The sequence below is a fragment of the Colletotrichum siamense genome (genome assembly GCF_013390195.1).
Source record: "Colletotrichum siamense strain Cg363 chromosome Unknown KSG_Cg363_contig04, whole genome shotgun sequence".
Lineage (NCBI taxonomy): Eukaryota > Fungi > Ascomycota > Sordariomycetes > Glomerellales > Glomerellaceae > Colletotrichum > Colletotrichum siamense.
Genome location: NW_023501017.1, coordinates 88069 through 107927, shown reverse-complemented (window position 1 = coordinate 107927; position 19859 = coordinate 88069). Strand labels below are relative to the sequence as shown.

The 19859-nt window shown below is 53.5% G+C and overlaps 10 protein-coding genes across 10 annotated transcripts; 4 read left to right on the top strand and 6 right to left on the bottom strand.

Moving 5' to 3' along the window:
• Positions 1–132: 132 nt before the first annotated feature.
• Positions 133–1372, top strand: SFC1 (Succinate/fumarate mitochondrial transporter; the record flags this gene model as incomplete). The annotated part of the gene is made up of 5 exons (XM_036637785.1): positions 133–190; positions 250–297; positions 371–619; positions 691–1150; positions 1219–1372. 5 exons carry the CDS (start codon positions 133–135, stop codon positions 1370–1372), a joined length of 969 nt encoding a protein of 322 aa, XP_036495290.1.
• A 306-nt stretch (positions 1373–1678) lies between these two features.
• Positions 1679–2844, bottom strand: twfA (Twinfilin; the record flags this gene model as incomplete). Its single annotated transcript, XM_036637784.1, has 3 exons — positions 1679–2074; positions 2138–2715; positions 2826–2844. 3 exons carry the CDS (start codon positions 2842–2844, stop codon positions 1679–1681), a joined length of 993 nt encoding a protein of 330 aa, XP_036495287.1.
• Positions 2845–3256: 412 nt separating this feature from the next.
• On the bottom strand, positions 3257–4084 carry CGCS363_v005934 (uncharacterized protein; the record flags this gene model as incomplete). The annotated part of the gene is made up of 1 exon (XM_036637783.1): positions 3257–4084. The coding sequence occupies one exon, from the start codon at positions 4082–4084 to the stop codon at positions 3257–3259; it is 828 nt and encodes a 275-aa protein (XP_036495288.1).
• Positions 4085–4418: 334 nt separating this feature from the next.
• On the bottom strand, positions 4419–7124 carry klf1-3 (Zinc finger protein klf1; the record flags this gene model as incomplete). The annotated part of the gene is made up of 6 exons (XM_036637782.1): positions 4419–4669; positions 4845–5260; positions 5308–6328; positions 6386–6664; positions 6724–6991; positions 7071–7124. The coding sequence occupies 6 exons, from the start codon at positions 7122–7124 to the stop codon at positions 4419–4421; spliced, it is 2289 nt and encodes a 762-aa protein (XP_036495285.1).
• Positions 7125–7934: 810 nt separating this feature from the next.
• Positions 7935–8837, top strand: xecD-1 (2-(R)-hydroxypropyl-CoM dehydrogenase; the record flags this gene model as incomplete). Its single annotated transcript, XM_036637781.1, has 3 exons — positions 7935–7983; positions 8040–8483; positions 8542–8837. The coding sequence occupies 3 exons, from the start codon at positions 7935–7937 to the stop codon at positions 8835–8837; spliced, it is 789 nt and encodes a 262-aa protein (XP_036495286.1).
• Positions 8838–9398: 561 nt separating this feature from the next.
• Positions 9399–11188, bottom strand: AMID-1 (Amidase; the record flags this gene model as incomplete). Its single annotated transcript, XM_036637780.1, has 2 exons — positions 9399–11100; positions 11160–11188. 2 exons carry the CDS (start codon positions 11186–11188, stop codon positions 9399–9401), a joined length of 1731 nt encoding a protein of 576 aa, XP_036495283.1.
• An 823-nt stretch (positions 11189–12011) lies between these two features.
• adhT-2 (alcohol dehydrogenase) lies at positions 12012–13160 on the bottom strand (the record flags this gene model as incomplete). Its single annotated transcript, XM_036637779.1, has 2 exons — positions 12012–13049; positions 13101–13160. 2 exons carry the CDS (start codon positions 13158–13160, stop codon positions 12012–12014), a joined length of 1098 nt encoding a protein of 365 aa, XP_036495284.1.
• Positions 13161–13820: 660 nt separating this feature from the next.
• Positions 13821–14805, top strand: pgdA-2 (Peptidoglycan deacetylase; the record flags this gene model as incomplete). The annotated part of the gene is made up of 2 exons (XM_036637778.1): positions 13821–13926; positions 13982–14805. The coding sequence occupies 2 exons, from the start codon at positions 13821–13823 to the stop codon at positions 14803–14805; spliced, it is 930 nt and encodes a 309-aa protein (XP_036495488.1).
• Positions 14806–15578: 773 nt separating this feature from the next.
• On the top strand, positions 15579–17096 carry mtr-10 (N amino acid transport system protein; the record flags this gene model as incomplete). Its single annotated transcript, XM_036637777.1, has 3 exons — positions 15579–15762; positions 15818–16247; positions 16301–17096. 3 exons carry the CDS (start codon positions 15579–15581, stop codon positions 17094–17096), a joined length of 1410 nt encoding a protein of 469 aa, XP_036495487.1.
• A 1437-nt stretch (positions 17097–18533) lies between these two features.
• CGCS363_v005927 (uncharacterized protein) lies at positions 18534–19707 on the bottom strand (the record flags this gene model as incomplete). The annotated part of the gene is made up of 2 exons (XM_036637776.1): positions 18534–19442; positions 19501–19707. The coding sequence occupies 2 exons, from the start codon at positions 19705–19707 to the stop codon at positions 18534–18536; spliced, it is 1116 nt and encodes a 371-aa protein (XP_036496475.1).
• Positions 19708–19859: the final 152 nt, after the last annotated feature.

Here is a 19859-nt window from a genome sequence, read left to right as displayed (position 1 = left end):
TGTTCTTGCCATTGAACAGAGAAGAAGAAAGCGTGACTCTTGCTTTGTTCTTGTAGACCCCTTGGCGCGAGCCTCCTGCTGCCTACCTTTCCTGTCATCTCGTTTGCGCATATCCCTATTTCTTCGTGAATCATGGCCTCCAAGGTCAAGCAAGATGGCAAGACGACGTCGGCTGCCACGAACCTCATTGGTATGTCCCACCACCCGCAATTCCATTATGGGACGACTGCGACTGACATGATGGTATAGCTGGCGGTGGTGCCGGCATGATGGAGGCGTTGGTCTGCCACCCACTCGGTAAGTTCTTCCCCTCGGCGCAAACCTCGCGATGGGTGACAGACATCTTTACTGACACGTGCGACACAACCAGACACGATCAAGGTCCGAATGCAGCTGTCGCGGCGCGCAAGGCAGCCCGGAGCGCCCAAGCGCGGCTTCATCCGCACCGGAGTCGAGATCGTCAAGAAGGAAACGCCGCTGGGTCTGTACAAGGGTCTCGGTGCCGTGTTGACGGGCATCGTGCCCAAGATGGCCATCCGGTTCACGAGTTTCGAGGGATATAAGCAGATGCTGGCGGACAAGAAGACGGGGATCGTCAGCGGACAGGCGACTTTCCTAGGTAGGTGTCTCCAACAGTCCCCCAATCTTGACTCGCAGATGGAGAATGTTTGTCACTGACCAGTGAGACAGCTGGCCTCGCCGCGGGTGTGACGGAAGCCGTCGCCGTCGTGACGCCAATGGAGGTCATCAAGATCCGTCTGCAGGCGCAGCACCACTCCATGGCGGACCCCCTCGACATCCCAAAGTACCGCAACGCGGCGCACGCGCTCTACACCGTCGTCAAGGAGGAGGGTTTCGGCGCGCTGTACCGGGGCGTGTCGCTGACGGCGCTGCGGCAGGGTAGCAACCAGGCCGTCAACTTCACGGCCTACTCGTACTTCAAGGAGGCGCTCAAGGACTACCAGCCGCAGTACGCCGGGGGAAACCTGCCGAGCTGGCAGACGACGGTGATTGGGCTCGTCAGCGGTGCCATGGGCCCGTTGAGCAATGCGCCGATCGACACCATCAAGACGAGGTTGCAAAAGACGCCTGCCGAGTTTGGCACGAGCGCGTGGAGTCGCATTGCCAAGATCTCGAGTGATATGTTCAAGTGAGTGTTGTCTTCTCGCATTGCTCCTGAGAGCCTGCAGAATACTGACAGTGTGTGTGCGTCCGCAGGCAAGAAGGCATGCACGCCTTTTACAAAGGTATCACGCCTCGCATCATGCGTGTTGCGCCGGGACAGGCCGTGACGTTTACCGTCTACGAGTACCTCAAGGAAAAGCTGGAGAGAAGCAACGTGTCCTTCACTGGAGGCAAATACGAAGAGTAGATGCACAGGGTCAAGGGGAACTGCTTTTCAGGTGGCCGTCTGTTGATGCAAGATACCAGTTTTTAACCTGCACGTCGAAAGCAACAGGTGGGGGGGAAGGCATGGTTGCACGCGAAGAGGAAGAAGATGCCGCAAGTTGTAGATATGCCGAACATACTTAGAAAGTATCGCATTGCGAATCAATTCTGTCTATCATCAGCCCGATCTACAGGCTCGGGACCCAACGCCTTTGCATTGCATTGCATGCGCTCGACCTTTTTTCTTGCTTCTCCCGCCTTACCCGCCTGCAGCCCTATACCTTCACATTTACCTTCCGGGACGCTTGGGTCTGCTGAAGCCTTGTCTGGCCGTCACCTTGGGATGCAGCTCGGACAGGACCGAGTCTTCGGTGACCTCGCTGGGCTCCTCGACCTCGAGCTTCTTGTCCAGCGTCAGGCCGGCCTCGCCGGTCGCGATCTCGAGCACGGCGCGCTTCATGAGCGGGTACAGCATGCGGTTCTTGATGGCCTTGTTGCCGGGAGTGACGGGGCAGGTGTAGATGAAGAGCAGGGGGCTCGACTCGGCGCCGTTGTGGGTGTGGGTGAAGCGATAAAAGGTGAAGCGAGGCTCGGTGGAGGAGATGGTCTGGGTGAGTTCGGTGATGCTGGAGGGGCTTTCGGAAGAAGGGACAAGCTCGACGGATTCCTTTTCGGGGTTGATTTTCTGTAGATGCAAGTTAGCCGTTCGTCCGTCAGGAGGGAGGTGGGTGGAGAGGCAGTTACGCACCAGCATGACCAGCACACGACCACCGTTCAGGTCCTTCATGGCAGCGAGGGCGTCCTCGGCGATGGGCATGGCGAGGGTCTTGCTAAGATGGATCTCGCGGGTTCCCGTGCCGGTGCTCGCCTCGGCCTCAGCCTGCTTGACTGCACCGAGACTGCGCTCCTCCTCGGTAAGAGGGGCCTCAAGCTCGGTGTGGGCATCGTGCTTGACGAAGCCCTGGGCAGAAAGCTCCTCTGGGGTGGTGGCGAAGATGGACTCGCGGAAGTGCTCGGAGCCCAGCTTACGGACAAGAGTCAGGCGGGTGGAGGCGAAGAGCATCTTCTGGCGGACCTTGGCGGAGTCGGGGACGTATGTGACGGCCGTTAGGCGGGGAGCGGTATCATAGCGGCGGAGGAGGGCATAGAGGGCTTCGTTGGGCTTGAGGTGCGGCTGGAGGGCGGACAGGTTGTCGTCGAACGAGTCTGAGGACTTGGAGAGGAACTGGACGGGGGCGAGGGTCTCGTTGTCGATGGTGACGAGAAGGCCGAAGTGTTTATCGCTCCCGAGGAGGGTGTTGAACTGGGAGACAAGCTCCTGGGAGGCTGACGAGCGTTAGCAGTGGGATTTAGAGCCTGGCACGAGGGAATTGAGGATATTTGCGATCTGGCGGTGGACAGCGACGGGGGCGGGACAGCAGCGGGACAGAACGTACCAGAAATGCCAGACTGCATGCTGGCGGTTTCGAGGGGTCGCTCTAGGTGTTGCGGTTCGTTTCTCTAGGATTCAGGTTGAAGCTAAGGCGATATGGGCGGGATATATATACACACAACTCCCCCGGCGACGATTGAGGGCGGCAGCGGCGGTGTTGAGTTGTGAAGCTGGAGATGCGGCCGCTACGTCAGCTGTTGGGTGGATTCCAGGATGGGGCTCCAATGGTGTACAATGGAGGGGTAGGAGCACTTTAGTGGTCGCTGCGGGTAGACACCGGAGGAGGGGCGGGCTTCCGCCATTGACTCGGGTTATGTAAGCCACCTATCCTTACCCATTGGTACCGCCTAGTAACCGCCATCACTTTCTTCACGACCACGGTATCATCTGCTGCGAATAGCTTCATTCTGATTAAGGCGCATGATACCACTCTGTCTACCTGAGCCATTTCCACGCCGCAAATGCAGCTCCGACAGCAACACCATACGTTCCGACAATCCTGGCTGCCTGAAACCAAGCATTTCTAATAATCTTCGCATTCGACGCTTCGTGCGCTTGCCGGTCATTCGCGAACGGGAACGCCTTGCCCTCAGGCACTTCTTTCCCGACAAAGTCACACAGAGGCTTCCACCCGTCCTTGCCCACCCTGTACACCAGTAGCCTCTCAGGCGCAATGTGAGCCTTGATGCGCTCAGAATGTCGACGGTAAACCTCTGGCGTCATGCGGCGGAAGTCTTCCAGGCTCGACGCACCTCCCGAGAAGCCGCGGAGTATCTTCTGCATGGTGAATCCCGCCCGGTTGCCGACGATAGTGCCCAGTATTTTAATCAACATGCTGGTCAAGGGCTGAAAATTAGGCCAGAGGACCTGGCTCTCGAAACTGGGATACCACGTGTCGTAGTCGCGCTCCGTGAGGATGATCTTGGCGTCGGGATACGCATCCGCCAGCTCCACCGCGAAGAAGCACACCAAATCCGTCAACGCGTCGTACACCCCAAACAGCTCGTCCCAGTCTTCTCGAGTGAAGGGCTTCGGCCGAGGTGAGTGGCCCTTGGCGTTGATTTCAGGCCAAGTCGCCATCGCCGCTCGCTCCAGGAAATCCCAGTGGGTCGGCTTGGTGCGGGAGTCGAGGCCATCGTAGACGTGCTTGAAGCCCAGTTCTTCGAGAGCTGTTTTGAGAGAGGTCGTGCCGGTGCGAAGCAGCCCGACGGCAATCACCCTGGGAGGGCCAGCATCGCGCGCCCTGTCCTCTGGAGTTGCCATGCTGATCGAGCTTTCTCGGGGCAAAACAGGGAAACTAACAAGAGCTGAGCATGTTCTTCGCGAACAAGAAACCATCTGCAAGCGGTGTGGGTTGCCATGATCATTTAACGTAGCATCGACGCGTCCCGGTCTCTCCGGGCGGTGTACCCACGGCTGAACTCGCGAAATCAGCGCTAGATGCTGATATACGATAAGCAGAAACTCAATTGGGAGGAGCTGAGCAGCAATTAAATGACCTGTCTTGCCAAGCGGCCAAAGTCCCAATCCTTGTCGTAATTGCTTACCACCATCGTTGCACAACAGTTGAGCTGTGTGCTGCTAGTTGGTACCTGACTCAGGTCGCTTGCTGTGGCCGACTCCGCATAAGCAGCTCCCGATACTTCTCCAGGCTCTCTCCGATCATGTTGATAAACGGCCATTGAGTATTGCTTTTGAAGAAGTGCGCCCAGATCCTCAGTACTGCCAGACTGAGAGACGCAGGGTCCCGGTCTACACCCACTTCGGGCTCGTCGTCGTCAAAGTCAACCACGTCGTAGGCTTCCTCCACGATGCAGCGTACCCAATGCAAGATCCTGTCTTCGCTGTCTGCAATCCTGTCAGCAGGTGTCCTCTGACCTTTTCGCAAAGGGGGTTTGCTGCCGGGCGGATAAATACAATGCAGACAATGACGACTTCAGGGATGATATGGATGATAGGAAAAACAGGTACAGCGTAGAACTCCGCTCCAGTAACAGAAGCTCGGGCGGGTAAAAGGACTTACCACTCAACGGCGTCGTGCCCGAGGCCTCCGTCAGGGAAAAGAGCCATTTGCTCAGCAAAACAGCACACTCAAGACCCGAGAGTGAGTGTCTGACGCTCCAGAAGAATGCCTGGCTACGGGCGACACGGTCGACGCCGAGTCTCACGGGAATACTCAGCATATGGGCCGTGTAAAGAAGCGCAGTAATGACTCCGCCACTTCGTTCGACTGCGGGTGATCGATATATGGCCTTGGCAATGCGGATCGGATCTCGTGTTTCGAGCAGTCGATAAGGACCTAGGTGGAGATAGATCCGAACGTAGGCCAGTCCAAGTAGTGAGCTGGAAGTAAAAGGGATGGGGCCGTTCTCGTTGTTTGGGTCGAGACTCGATTCGGGAGCCTGTTGCCATCCCGCAGTCCACGATCGCAAGCCGCGTCTAGTGAAGGTTAGCGTTGTGTGGTGAATGATTGTAATTGGACTTACTCAAGCTTGTCCACCTCCTCGCTAGGCAATGATGCTGAGTGATCCATCACCGGCAAAGAGAGGTCTCGGACGATGTATATCCTCTGCAGCAGACCGTGTAAGAGTATGTAATTGCCCAGTGGGGTGGGAATAGGATCAAGTGGCGCAGTGCCATCAGTGTTTCTCAGCAGAAGCGACAACGCATCCTGGAAAAAGAGCTGCTGTTTATCAGTCTCTCGACGGGCGATCTGCCACTGGACAGCATTCGAGGCCTTCCATTCCTTGGTCGAACAAGGCAGCCGAAGGCCGACCTCATTGCTGCGGAGAACAGGATAAACGTTATACGCAATGCTATGTGTATGCATGAAAGAGAAGGCAATCAGCTTCGCGCGCCGTGCTGACTCTTGCTGGGCCCACGCATGCCAAGCTGCCTGTGGCGTGGTCTGGTCGGCAGGAGGCTGGCGCCCGTCTTCCTCATGAAGGCCTACTTCACGCAAGACTTGAGCCAGAAGTCCTTGTAAACCAAAGGCCTCTTGCATCAGCGACACCTTGGGTTCCCAAGTCGCATAACCCATGAGCGCAATCAAAGCACGAACGGTCTCTATGGGTTCCCACGGACCCCAATCTCTTGCCAGGATGGGTCGTGATTCGCGCCGTTGAGGCATACTGAGAGACGACCCTGTCTTGGGCCCGAACTTATCAGACTCATGAGCAAGGCGCTCCATCAAGATGGCTTTGCCGGCGTAGAAGAGTCTTTCAGACATGCGGTGCTCGAAGCAGTACTGTGCACCCACAGCAGCCAGGCCGAGAATGAGTTCGAGCGAATGCTCGAAAATCCGCCATGTTGGCGTGTGAAGGAAAGGCATGTGTGAGTGGAAGCCTTCAAAGTAAGACGTAAGATAACGGGTAAGTGCATGGCGGGATGGGAACTTGAAGTTTGGGTCGAGAATGTCGCGGAAGCTCTCAATGGATGCATTGAGACGAGAACGCTGCTCGTCCGAGATGCGATATGGCTGAGACTCATTGTCTACGGAGCGAGGAACTGAATCATGTGTGAGAGAAGTCCACGCCTGCATTATTCACAACTTCATTTACTTACTGGCGTCGGGCAAGTTCTCTGAGATGCGATTCCCTGTTGGAGCCGATGGCAGCCAAGAGCTGAAAGGGGTTCCGGGCCGGGTCCTACTGCGAGGCCCTGGGGTGGCTGTTCCTTCCCTCGAGTCTTTCACCCTTGAGTCTCTCATGCCTGGGTCGACGACATCATTGTCTCTGTCTGGGCCGTGGAAGTAGGGACTCCACTCTGCAGGCAGACCGACGCCATCGAGGAAGTTGGCAAACTCTCGGAAGTGGGCGTCAAACCCAACAACATCCTGATTGCCTGGCCGGAGGTTTGTAAGCAACAAAAGCCAAATGAGGGACGCCGTATCTGCAACCAACCATTTTCGTAGAACTGATCCGTTATCAAAGTCTGCTGATACGACGCATCTACGAGGCCACCATTTCTAGGGACGGCCATGGGATACAGATCTGCAGGTTGCGGCGGCGGCGGAGGAGGCGGTTGCGACCAATGATCCACGCTCATGCCCGAGAGAGAGACGGCAGCAGCCAGGTCAGCCTCGACTGGCGGCGCATGGCTATTTTCACCGGAGTCCGGCTCCGAAGGACCCTCCGGAGACTCGGAGCCGTCCTCATGGAAGGCGATCCGCTGATGGCGGGTCAACAGGTCTCGCCTAGCGAAGGCCGCTCCACAACGGCATATGAAGGGCTTTTCCTTGGTGTCTGACACGCGAGCAGGTCAGCGTCAAGGCACGTGGCAGAGTTCCGGGCATCTGGGTCATGGAGAAGAAGCCAGGAGTGCTAGCTTAGGTGTCGTGATGTGTCAAAATCACACGAGAACTTGGAGTAGATAGGAAACGGCTGTGGAGGAGATGGGATGACTGACGCGTCCGAACATGGCGCTCCAAGTGCTCGGTGCGCTTGAACGTTCGCCCACAGTGAGGGCACGAACGAGCATCGGGGCCGTGACCGGTTCGTCTCCTTCGCTTCACTGGAGTCGAATGAGGCCTGGGATGGAGAGCCTGCGGCGATTGTGCATGTGGCTGCGGTGGCGGCTGGGTCTGCGTGCCGGGACCGTTGTGGGACAACATCCTTTCCCACACACACACAGACGCCGTGGTTGGAGGTGATGAGAAAGACAGGGCAAGTTGGAGAGAAGGCTAATTGGGGCATCCCCTTGGCTTATGTTGGAGAAGATTGTTCCCCTTGTGGGTCTTATCGACGACCCCAAGGCGGTCATTATCTTTGGAGAACATGACTCGTATCCATGTCCCCCACGGCGGCTATCTAAGTTCGATGCTCCCTTGGACTGGGCGAATTATCTTGCGCCATAACCCCTGTGACAATGAATATCCTGCTTTTCTCCGAGGCCGTATCTTGCCCGTTTCCCCGCAATATCCACTCGGTATTTTGAATCGGGTCTTTGGGCCGGTTCACGCTCGGGCGTGTTGGAGTAGTTGGGAAGTGATCATCAGGCCGATGTCGACCTATCTGGTCCATGTAACGATAGGCATAACATAGCAGCTGCTCTCAAAGCATATTGCGTTTTCCTTTACAGTGCTATTGCAACGACCCCGGCCCCAAGCATCATAATGTTCAAGTTTCCCGGAGTCGCATTCATCACGGGTGCTGGTGGAACGGGTAAGTGAGCCCAAGCTCCTCGTCTTCGAGGTTACTTCACCACTGACAATGCGAAGGTATCGGGGCAGCTGTTGCCAGGGGTTTTGCTCGGTCAGGCTGTTCAAGAATCGCCATCACAGACCTGAACAGAAGGTCACTTATTGACACGCGCGATGCGATTCTAGAGATCCACCCCAAAGCGGAGGTGTTGAGTCGGGAAGGTGACATCTCTGACGAGACGTTTGTCAACTCGTTCGTTGGAGACATTGCCAAAGCTTTCTCTCGTATCGATTATTCAGTGAGCTGCGCAGGAATCTTGGGGGCATCACTGAAATCTCACGAGACGTCGACGGCGGCGTTTGATCTCATAAACAATGTCAACTACAAGGGCAGCTGGCTGGCGTCTCGCGCCGTGCTAAGTCACATGTTGAGACAAAAGCCATTATCTGAGCATCCGGAGCAGCGAGGATCTATTGTGAACATCGCGAGTCAGCTCGGCGTAGTCGCCCGACCAAAAGCTGGTAAGCTCGAGAGCATCACAAGCGAAAGTGAAGATCACTAACGAGACCTCTCGAATAGCCCCATACTGTGCATCAAAGGCTGCCATCATCAACATGACGAAATCCGACGCCATTGATTACTCAGAAGATGGAATCAGAGTGAACTGTGTCTGTCCGGGTGTAATTGCGACGCCAATGACGACAGCAAACGAGGAGCTGATCCAGAGGCTAAAGCCAGCGGTTGACATTGCGCCCATGAAACGGATGGGGACACCCGAAGAGGTGGCGAACGCAGTCTTATTCTTGTGTTCTAGCCAGGCGTCATTTGTTCAAGGGCACGCACTGGTCGTTGATGGCGGCTACACAATCAATTAAATACGTTCATCAGAGGTATCCAAAGAGCCACAATTCTGACTGATCTATCTAGTACGAGCGTAGTTGTGACAGACTCGTTGCTTAGATTTGTTGTATTCGATATACATCGATATGTCTTTCAAAGTGAAGGTTACGGGTAGCACAGAGCCCTTGATGTCTGAAACTGAACTGCTCTCAAAGGGTTCTTCATATGCCCGGCGCTGGTGAGACCGACGTTTTCCGTGCTATCGCAACGTCAGTGTCTGTTGCCTCCGAGTTTATCGCCACAATTGTCTCTGGTTCTGCCTCCATTCACGTCCATGTCTCCGACTGCTGCGGATATTCTCGGTTGTGTGTCTGTCTCTTACGTTTCATATCCTTGTATTTCTGTCGATCTCTTACCCGTAGCTTCACTGAAAGCATGTCAGTAGACTGAACGTATGTCTGGTAAAGAAAACAGGCAGGCAGCACGTCAACGTATCTTTGCAACAAATTGGACTTGTAATCCGGGAAACGAGAATTCAACATGAATCAACTGTGATTATTTTGAGATTTCAATAGATGAGATCTCGCCGTCTGCTCTCAGGCAGAGAGTTTCACCCGTTTGAGGGTGGGTGACGTGGTGCTATTTACTTCAGGCACGGGTCTGCTGTTTGACTTCATGCTCGCTCCATTAGGAGGGAAGTCATGCACTTGACTAGTTGTTTCCTCGATGTTTTTGAGAGCCCGCCAATCAAAGTTGCTTTCCCAAGCGTGTCCAACTTTTAGTACGCTCTTCTCTTGCCATAGCCCGCCAACAATCTGCATACCAACCGGCAGCATCACCTGTGCATCATCTTTTGCGGGAATAAAGCCAACGGGCATGGACATGGCTGGATGTCCAGTGACATTGAAGACAGCCGTATTTGTTGTGAGGCCAATTGTGGGCTCAAACGAACCCAAGACCGAGTCCCGAGTACCGTGTCGCGGGGCCACAAAAGGTGTCGTTGGCATGATGATGACGTCGTACGTTTGAAAAGCCCGCTGGTAGGCATCACTGATCTGACGACCAATGTTGACCGTTTTGCTATAGAGCCCAGGGAACTTGTCTTGCAGGTACAGGCCGTTGATTACAGTGTTCTTGGTTGAAGGGAATAGCTTATGAAAGCTAGGATCAGTGAATGGCAGTCGAGCCTTTTCAAACTCTGTGAGACCGAGTCCCCTGTGGCCAGTAGCGCGACCCAGTATGCCCGAAGAGCCTGAAATACGCTGCTGAAGAGTCCAAATTGAAGGGCCCTCGAGGTGGAGCGGCACGGAAACCTCTTCCACCGCAGCTCCTAGGCTTTCCAGCTTCTGTGCCGCCATCAGGACGTGGTCTCTGACTCTTGGATCGACAATCTCTTGGTGGAAACCTTCTTTGAGAATACCGATCTTGATCCCATCGAGGCGACCGGAACTTGAACGAAGAAAGTTGGCAAAATTATATGACCCGTGGGCTTCAGCACCCAATGACTTGTCGTCGATGCCGTCATATCCTGAAATGACATCGAGGCACTGGGCAGCCTCCATGACGGATCGGCATATGGGTCCAGCGTGGTCGTCGATGGCATCGCCGCTTGTGAAGCCAGTGAAGGGAATCAGGCCGTGTGTAGGCTTTACTCCGACACATCCGCAGAAGGACGATGGAACTCGAATGCTGCCTCCTTGATCCGTGCCGAGCGCAATATCAATTTTTCCCGAACCAACCAGTGCCGCACCGCCGGAGGTGCTACCGCCTGTAGAGTAACCTTCTCTGTATGGATTCTCGATCGTGCCTTGGGCGCTAGTGAACGACGCCGTGGAATTGCAGAAGTGTTCGCAAGTTGCTGTACCCAGGATATCGGCTCCGGCGTCTAGCACTCGGGTCACCACGGTAGCATCTGTTGATGGCGTCCATGGAGGAAAGGCGTCACTGCCAAAGAACTGCGGGACGCCAGCAACAGCGATGCAGTCTTTCAGGCAGACGCTTCTACCCTTCAGTGACCCTGACGAAGGGTCCTTCGCGGATTGATCTCCTCGGATTAGAAACCGGTGCGCCCAAGCATGACCAAACTCTTGCTCTTCTGGTGTAGGAATATGGATATTTTCGCGGGGGTATTTCTTCGTATCGGGGACGGGTTGATAGTCCGGTAGGCGATCGATGCGGGTTGCACAGTCGTGGACTGCGGCTAGGAGTCTCTGGTAGTCGGCCGACTCCTCGGGTTTGATCGTCAGACCAAGCGGCTCGAGTAGCTTCTCGACGTCTCCTTTCTGAACAGGATTATCCCTAGATAAAGCAGTTAGCAAGAGGTCTGTTGGTAGAGTGGACAACTTTGATGGCCGTACGATGAGATATCCTTGAAGAATACAGACATGGTGGGCAATCGACCAAGTTTCCAGTCTACTGCGAGCTCAACGTGTATTCCACGGATGCCGCTTGAAGCCAGCCCAACTTGTTGCTCATATGTGTATCAAGACATGATCCATGATGGAGCCGCGAGGAAATGTCGGAGACAACTTCCGGGGGTCATTGTACCGGTTTGTGGCGAGAAGGGTCTCCGATGACAAACAGAATGAAGTCGGCATTAGTGGACGCGATGACAGGAGAATGACCCCGCCGGGCGGCACGACCCCATTAGTCGCGTCTCGGGGTTGGAGAAGGGTCGATGGGGTAATTAAGTTGGTAATGAACCGCGCGAGTCGGGGAAGTCTTCTTGCCCCAGCTCCACATCCAGCGCTGAACGAGATGCTAAAGCTGTGAAGTGACGTGAAATTTTGGCAAAAAGCTCAGAAATCGTGGGGATCAAAGTTGGAGGGAGATGTTGCATAAACAACAGTTGCATTGTCACCCGGTTTGTTGGTTTGGTGGTAGAGATGCCAGGGGGGCGATGCCCTGTTCAGTCCAGTAGGAAAGCAAGCTCATCTGATTGGGACTATCTCTGCCCCTGTCTCTGCCTGCTGCCACACTTTGCTGCTGCTGCAGCTGAGGTCATTGTCGCTGTCGCTGACCCTCTGTTGCCAACTCTGGCCATATTTGCATCTGTCGCATTTTCATTCCCAGCAACGTGCCTTCACCAGACTTGAGGGCGGGAATGAAGGAAATACGTGTCTCGTGTGATTTATCCACCAAGCCTCAAAGCAGGTAGAGCTTGTCACCATCCGATTGTATGTAGGTGGACTTTCTAAGTGGAAAGGTGTTCACTCTGTTACCTGGACCACGAGCCTGCCCCTAAAAGCGCTGTCTTGGTAGATTTCTACAACACCCGGAATCCCGTCAAACGGCACGAGTGTAATGTGCGATCTGACGCCAGCTTCCTCGACAATTCTCATCATCCTCTCTGTTGCCGTTCGGCTGGCAACATAGCTTCCACGGATGGTGAGCTCCTTGAATACAATCACACTTGAGTCAAATCTCCAGGCGTCGGCCGGAAGACCCAGCACACCCATGACGCCTCCAATCCTCAGTATCGATAAGGCCCAGTTGTTGGCCGCCAAAGAGTCAGTGCAGACCACTACAGCAGCAACGCCTTCGCCGTTCGTGAAATCCATGATCTTTGCAGTGGCGTCTTCAGCACCGGAATCAACCACCAGCGCTGGCTTCAGAGCTTCATTAGGCATTTCCGTGGCAAGTTGCCTACCAGCCGGTCGATTGTCGATGGCTATTGTGCGGAATCCCATGGCGGTAGCGAACTGCAGACCGAGGTGACCGAGCCCGCCGATACCAACAACAGCCACTGTCTCACCGGGGCTGAGCCCAGCCGTCGCTCTCTCCAGCGATCCCCATACCGTTGCCCCTGCACACATCAAAGGCGCAGCCTGGTCAAACGATAGTGATGCTGGCAGACGGACTGTGGTCTCTGGATCAATCGATAGATATTCTGCGAATGCGCCGTCGTGTTGGAAGCCTGCAGTTTCTCTCTTGTCACAGAACCGCGGATCAAGTTGCCCACTCGTGCGCTTCGTCAATCCGCAACCACTGCACTCCCCGCACGAATTCTTGTAATTGAGTGCACCAACCTGGTCGCCAATCTTCCAGGCAGGACTACATTTTGCGCCAACTTTGACGATTACACCGGCAGGCTCGTGTGAGGGGATCATGCCTAGAGGCGACTTGAATTGCCCTTGCAGCACTTGTAGATCAGAGTGACAGAAGCCAGCCGCATGAACTCTGATAAGAAGTTCGTTGTCGCGGACTTCCGGCACATGTCTCTCAACCAGCTCATAGGGTTTACCGTACTGCAACACTTTAGTCTCTGCCTGTCTGAATGACATGACTGAAAAACTAACCTCAGATATTTGGGCAGCCCTCATAAGGGGGGGAATGCTTGGGGTCGTCATTTGCGTCATGGTGCAAGTAAACTTCTTGTCAGACTGATACGACTGAGAGGGTGGACTCGTTATGTCGTAGGAGCAACATTCGTCGATCGACCCTGTCACGACCAAAATTGGGCCATATCCAGGCCCAGTTGCGATAATGAGGGAACAAATAGGAGCTGTTGGAGACCATCTCTCTCTGAAAGAGGGATCTGACGCCCCTCACTTGGAGGATTTTAGTCTCCAACTCCTCGCAGAAGTGTCTCCAACTCTCCTCTAGTGTACGGAGCAATCCCCGACAACACCCACTTTCAGCATCACCCCTCTTCTTTCCTCAGTTCTAGTTTTAGCAACATTTCGCAAATCAATTGATGAAGATCTAATCCTCCAATCAAATTGCTGGGAAAAACGATGCCTTTTGAGTGACCCGCCCCGGCACCCCGCGATAAGCTATGGTCCCTGGCAGCAAAGGTATCTGGCGGACTAATGGAGCTTACCAGATTGAATTACCCCTCATTAGCCAGTGAGCTGAGTGTGGTGGGCGACCTTCCTTAAGGCCGGACACCTCGCTATCTGTGAGCAAGACAATAAACTCTCTCCCATTAACCCCCGCACACGCGTTCTGTCACAACTTTAGACGCAGCTCTACCTTGTTTGCCTAGCTTCCTCAGCACCACAATTCCTTGAGTCGATATGGGCAAGAAGCGTGTTCTCGTTAGCTACGGCGTTGACGTAGATGCGGTCGCAGGATGGTTGGGCTCATATGGAGGGGAAGATTCCTCAAATGATATCAGTAGGGGTAAGAGCTTCGCATATGGCAAACAATCAGCGAAGGTGAAACTAAGCATCTCCAGGATATTTCGCCGGCACAATCGGTGTCCAGCGAGTTCTCAAGTTCCTTGCGAAGTATGACATCAAGGCGACATGGTTCATTCCCGGCCACAGCCTCGAAACCTTCCCCGAGGACATGGCCGCCGTCCGAGATGCTGGCCACGAGATCGGCCTCCATGGCTACTCACACGAAAACCCAACCGACATGACGATCGAGCAACAGAGAGAGATTCTCGATAAAACATATCGCATGTTGACCGAGTTTGCCGGCAAGCCCCCGAGAGGTAGTGTTGCACCGTGGTGGGAGACAAGCAAGGAGGGCGCGCAATTGCTTCTCGACTACGGTATCGAATACGACCACAGCATGAGCCATCACGATTGTCAGCCTTACTATCTGAGGACTGGCGACTCATGGACTAAGATTGACTACAAGAAGAAGGCCGCTGAATGGATGAAACCCCTCGTTCGGGGCCAGGAGACTGGACTCGTCGAGATTCCGGCAAACTGGTATCTCGACGACCTTCCGCCGATGATGTTTATCAAAGACGCACCCAACAGTCACGGCTTTGTAAACGCCAGAGATGTGGAGGATATCTGGCGGGACCATTTCGACTACTTTTATCGGGAGTACGACGAGTTCATCTTCCCGTTGACCATCCACCCAGACGTGTCTGGTCGACCCCACGTGCAGCTCATGCATGAAAGGCTGATCGAGCATATGAAGAAGCACGAGGGCGTTGAGTTCGTGACAATGGCACAAATCTGCGACGAGTTTAAGTCCAAGACGACCCCTGCCGAGGGTGCAGTGATGCCCGCAGAACCCGGAGCAATTTTGAAGCAATCATAAGCTTAGGCACATAGCTAGAGGAATAAATATACCATGTCACGACTCAGAAATCTATCGACACGCCGTGTGACAATCGTCGGGGCCAGATCTATGGCAAACCGCCCTCTCTGCTGGTCACGTCTCAATCAAGCGATCCCATAAAGAATATCACCTCACACTCCTAAACCCTGTGGTGTATGCCCACGAACTTTGGAGACTAATCATCATATCGTTCAGAGGAAGCCTCCTGGCTCCTTACCCCGCGCTTATCGTTCATGACGTCTGATCCATATCAATGGAGGTTAAGATTGGAGCACACCTCCCAAATCCGAGAGTTGGTATCTTGACCCCAACGCCGGCAATAGTCTCATAACATTAATACCCCAACAGGCTTCGATATACCCCAACGTTATCAGAGGAGCCCTGTCGACCCACAACCAACCTCCACTGAATGCTGTCTTACCCCCTGAACATGCTTTTGACTTTGGCTGCTGCCAAGGATACGTGACCCACGATCTTGGGGCGGCATCTGACGCTGCTCGCGGGGTTGGGTGGATTCCACGTCGATGGTTATCTTGGTCGGGAACTCTTTGCCGCTACGAGATAAGCCACGCCTGACTCCCTTGACCTGCTCACCTGTCACAGGCCATATCGCCAGATGCTCCAAATCCATCGAAACGCTTATATCATATAAATGATATTCGGGCGATGTCTTGCGTCTCCTGAATAGACAGAAAGACAAGCCGTCCAACATTTCATCGACCGGCCAGGAGTATCGACTTAACACCGTCGAAATGTCGCAAACAACCTCTGAGAAGTCCGATGCAATCACGCCGGCACCGGTCCGTAGCAGCGGCAGCATTGACGCCGGCAAGCTCGAAAACCCTGAAGATGCTTATGAGGTCTTCAAGAGAGGCGACGGAGCGGTTGACTTTCGCACGGTTGGTTGGGTCCATGCCTCGGTCATTTTCTTGAAGGGTATGCAATCGAAACCCTAGTCCTGGTTATCGTATTCAAAGCTGACATATTCAAGTCATTTTCGCCACTGGTGTGCTCACAATCCCGTCTGCTATGTACGTCTTGGGGGCGCTTCCTGGTGCCATCAATGTCTTGGGCTGGCAGTTCTTGAACACGTACTGCGCGATCATCCAAGGAAACTTCCGTAATGCACACGCCGGATGTCACTCCATCGCTGATATGGCCAACGTCGTTGGTGGCACTTGGTTGAAAGAGGTTGTTGGCGTCTTGTTCCTCGTCACCTATGCCATCGTTGGCGCTTCAGGAATATTTGGCACATCGGTTGCTTTCAACGCTCTTTCTAACCACGCGATCTGTACCAACTCCTACATGTTGGTTGCAACGGCTTGCGTCTTCATCCTTGCGAGTGCCCGCAAGTTCGAGAAAATCGCCTGGCTGACATGGGCTGGCTTCATCTCGGTTTATGTCGCCGTCTTCATTGTTGTGTGAGTTACTACTCCTTCCTCTTCCCAAATACACCAACTAATCGCCGCATTAGTGTCGGAGTTACCCAGGTGGACCGACCTGCCGCCGCCCCTAAGACTGGCGACTTCGATCTTGGATACCACGTGATCGGCAACCCGAACTTTGTCACTGGCATCACCTCCGTCGCTACCATCTTCTGCTCGGGCGCCGGTACCTCGGCTTTTCTTCCCGTTATCTCGGAGATGAAGAAGCCCAGGGACTACAACAAGGCTGTCTACCTTTGCATGGGAATTGTTACCGCGTCGTACTTGACCTTCTCACTGGTTGTTTACCGATACTGCGGTCAATGGGTGGCCTCTCCATCTCTCGGAAGCGCAGGAGATGTGATCAAGAAGGTCTCCTACGGCATTGGCTTAACAGGTCTCATGGTCAGTGCCTGTCTTTACATCCACGTTGCGGCGAAGTACCTCTTTGTTCGCCTTCTCCGCAACTCAGTCCACTTGCAGAAAAACTCCATCGTGCATTGGTCTGTCTGGCTTGCCTGCACTCTCGGCATGTCTGTTATTTCGTACCTGATTGCCTCTGGCATCCCCATCTTCAATTACCTTCTGGCCTTGGCGGGAAGCTTGACGTTTGCGCCATTGGCGCTGGGACTTCCGGGATATCTCTGGGTCTACGACCACCAGCACTACCGCCAAGGTAGCTGGTGGAAGGTCTTGGTCTACTGGCTTAACTGGCTGATGATTCTTCTGGCTGTATTCCTCACTATTGGTGGTACATATGGTGTTGTTCAAAACATCATTGATGCCTACGCAAACGGTTTGATCGGAGGTGCGTTCGCTTGCGCAGACAACAGCGGATCTTCATAAAAGGCAGAAGAGGCTGCGTGATGAGAAAATCGTGGAGGATTCTTCGATGACGATAGGCTCAGTTGCTTGGAAATGTTACCCAGTTAAGACGATATCTGTGGAAGCAATCGGGCATTTAATAATGAGGTAGAAATCCTTGATAAAATTCAATGGGATAACAATATATTGCAAATGAGTTCCCAACGTACTATGCTGAAACAGTGTAGCGCCCGCAGAGTTGCAAAAAGTCCAATAGTTGATGTCTGATCAGTGACACAAGGACGCCGGCATGACGACACTCTTGTTCTATCACGAGTGCGGGGGTTAATGCGAACCTGCTAATGAGACTTACCTCTGCGTAGTAAGATAATACTTGGACGTGCCTGTCGGTCACTTAGAGAGCTCGCCCGTCTCCGATGCATTCGTCGGTATCAGTATCCCGCTGCCCATGTACACAAATGCAAGAAAACCAACCTTGCCATGTCAAAAACCTGTCTGATTATGTGCCAACTTTACCCAAAGTCTTCTCAATCATAGCCTGAGGGCATCACCGATCTGCAGAAATACATCATCATGAGCTTCGAGGCCAGTCAAGTAGCGTCGATGAGGTCACTCTTGCCAGACTGGGAGACCTCAAGTGCCTCATAGCCGTCTTGGACGAAACTTTGCGTATCTACCCTCCCGCCAATAGCAACCACCCCCATTTGCTTCCTCCGGAGGGTGCTACAATTTGTTGTCGATTCGTTCCCGGAGGCCCTTTGATTGGTATTGGTCATTATTCTTGTTTCCGCCCAAGCAGCAGCCTCGCTGATCCTGACGACGTCGTGCGTGAGAGGTGGCCCAGCGAGGATATCAAGTATGCCAGTGATAGAAGGGAGCCTTGCAAACTTTTGGTATCGGAACTCGCGGCTACATTGGAAAGAAGTACCATACGTCGTAAAATGACCTTGAGACGAGTTAGACACCTGTAGCTGACACATAAGCCAGTCTCGCATACAACGAGATGCGTCTCGTATTTGCTACCTTGATGTTCGAATTTGAGATCAAGCTGCTTGAAGAGTCCTCGACGTGGGAAAGACAACAAGTGTCTTACAACTTGGTTCAAAAAGCCTCTTATGGCTGGGCTACATCGGGCGAAGGTAGCTAGACGCAAGGCAGAGGTGTAACACTAAGACATAGTCATGACGAGAGAAAATTGGGCCGCCGATGGATTGATTGAAATCAACTAGATTGGCTCCAGTCTCAGGGCAGTGCTCATATTAAGACTCCAGCAATTTGTACTTCACGAGACCATTAACGAGAACGAAACTGTGCTTCGTTAATCGAAAAAAGCACTTTGAACTATGTGATAATGCCTACCTATGGAGATGCTCAAAATCATTGTAAGCTATATCCTGTGTTGATTACAGCCCCGATAGTAGATCCGTTGGCACCTTAAAACCCAATACACAATGCAAATCAGATCAGAATAGCCATGCCTTGAGCGTTCTTCCCAACCCCCATATTCTGCAACTGGAGATGCTGTATTTGTTTCTTTTGAACTGTATCAAGAACCGTTACAGCTGCACTGGTGGTACCGTTTCCTGGAGCTAGCGCGTAGACGAAGTTGCCGGCAGCTTTGAGATCAATGAGACCCTGGTCGCCGTTAGAGCTGAGATCGATGATGTTCTTGACACTTGCATCCGTCAAAGACATCTCCACCACTCTGTTTAAGCCCACATCCGTGACGAAGGCTGAGTTTGATGCCTTGGAGAAGGTACCCCAGCAGGTAGCCTTTTGTCCGTCAATGACACCCTTCGCCTTGACCGTGGCGAGTTTGGAACTTTGATCAACGGATAAAACAGCAGCACCAAATGATGCATCTGTGACAAACACGTTGTTAGACTCGGGAATGTTGAATGATCCGAATAGAACAGCTGTTCCAGCCGGCGAAGAGCGTTGTGGTTGCTCAGCTACTGCTGCGTGGCCAGCCATTTGGCCCACTTGATAGGAAGCAAAGAAGCCGGTGTTGTTCTTGACCGGATCACCCTTCACCGTAACATACAAGCTTTTCTGATCGTCGGAGAAGAAGACTTGAGAAACAGTGTTGGTTGGTCCGACTGGCGGGGTAGTTTGATTCAAGGTTATGGCGCGGAGACTGTCCATGAGGCCCATGCCAGACTCGGAAAACGATGCGCACGAGATTCCGGCCTTCGCACCAGTAGTTCCGACGCAAATAAGGTGGTTTCTCTCTGAAGCAGCGACCGTGTTGGGAAATTCGCCAGGGACAGGAGCCGGCTGCCCGATCATTGTGAGTTTCGTCGGGCTGGCTGGGTCGATTTTGAACATGACAACAGTATTGGACCCAGCATTGATGGTGAATAGATACTATGTGCAAGATGTAGAGTCAGCCCATGAAAGCACTTCGAAGTCACAGCCTACTCACGTTTCCAGTTAATGTTACAGCAGACTGAGAGACCAGCCCATCAGGCGCAGCTGGTTGATTTGTCATGCCATTGACAGAGGACATACCAGAGCCGCGAGTGGAGGTGATGGTCCCTTCAGATAAGTGCCCGTCTAATCCAATTGGCAGAGCGACAATTGCATTGTCTCGGTCATTGGTGATGAAGTAGACTGCTCTGCCGGAACGCATCTTGCCGTTGACGCGATCAGGAGTCCTGCATGCTCTGGATGCACCCACAGACACCAGTCCAAGCAGGCAGAATGCAAGCATCGGTGATCTCAAGTACATGATTGAATGATTTGATGGTGGGAATGATGATAGAAGAAATCGAGGGCCTGTAC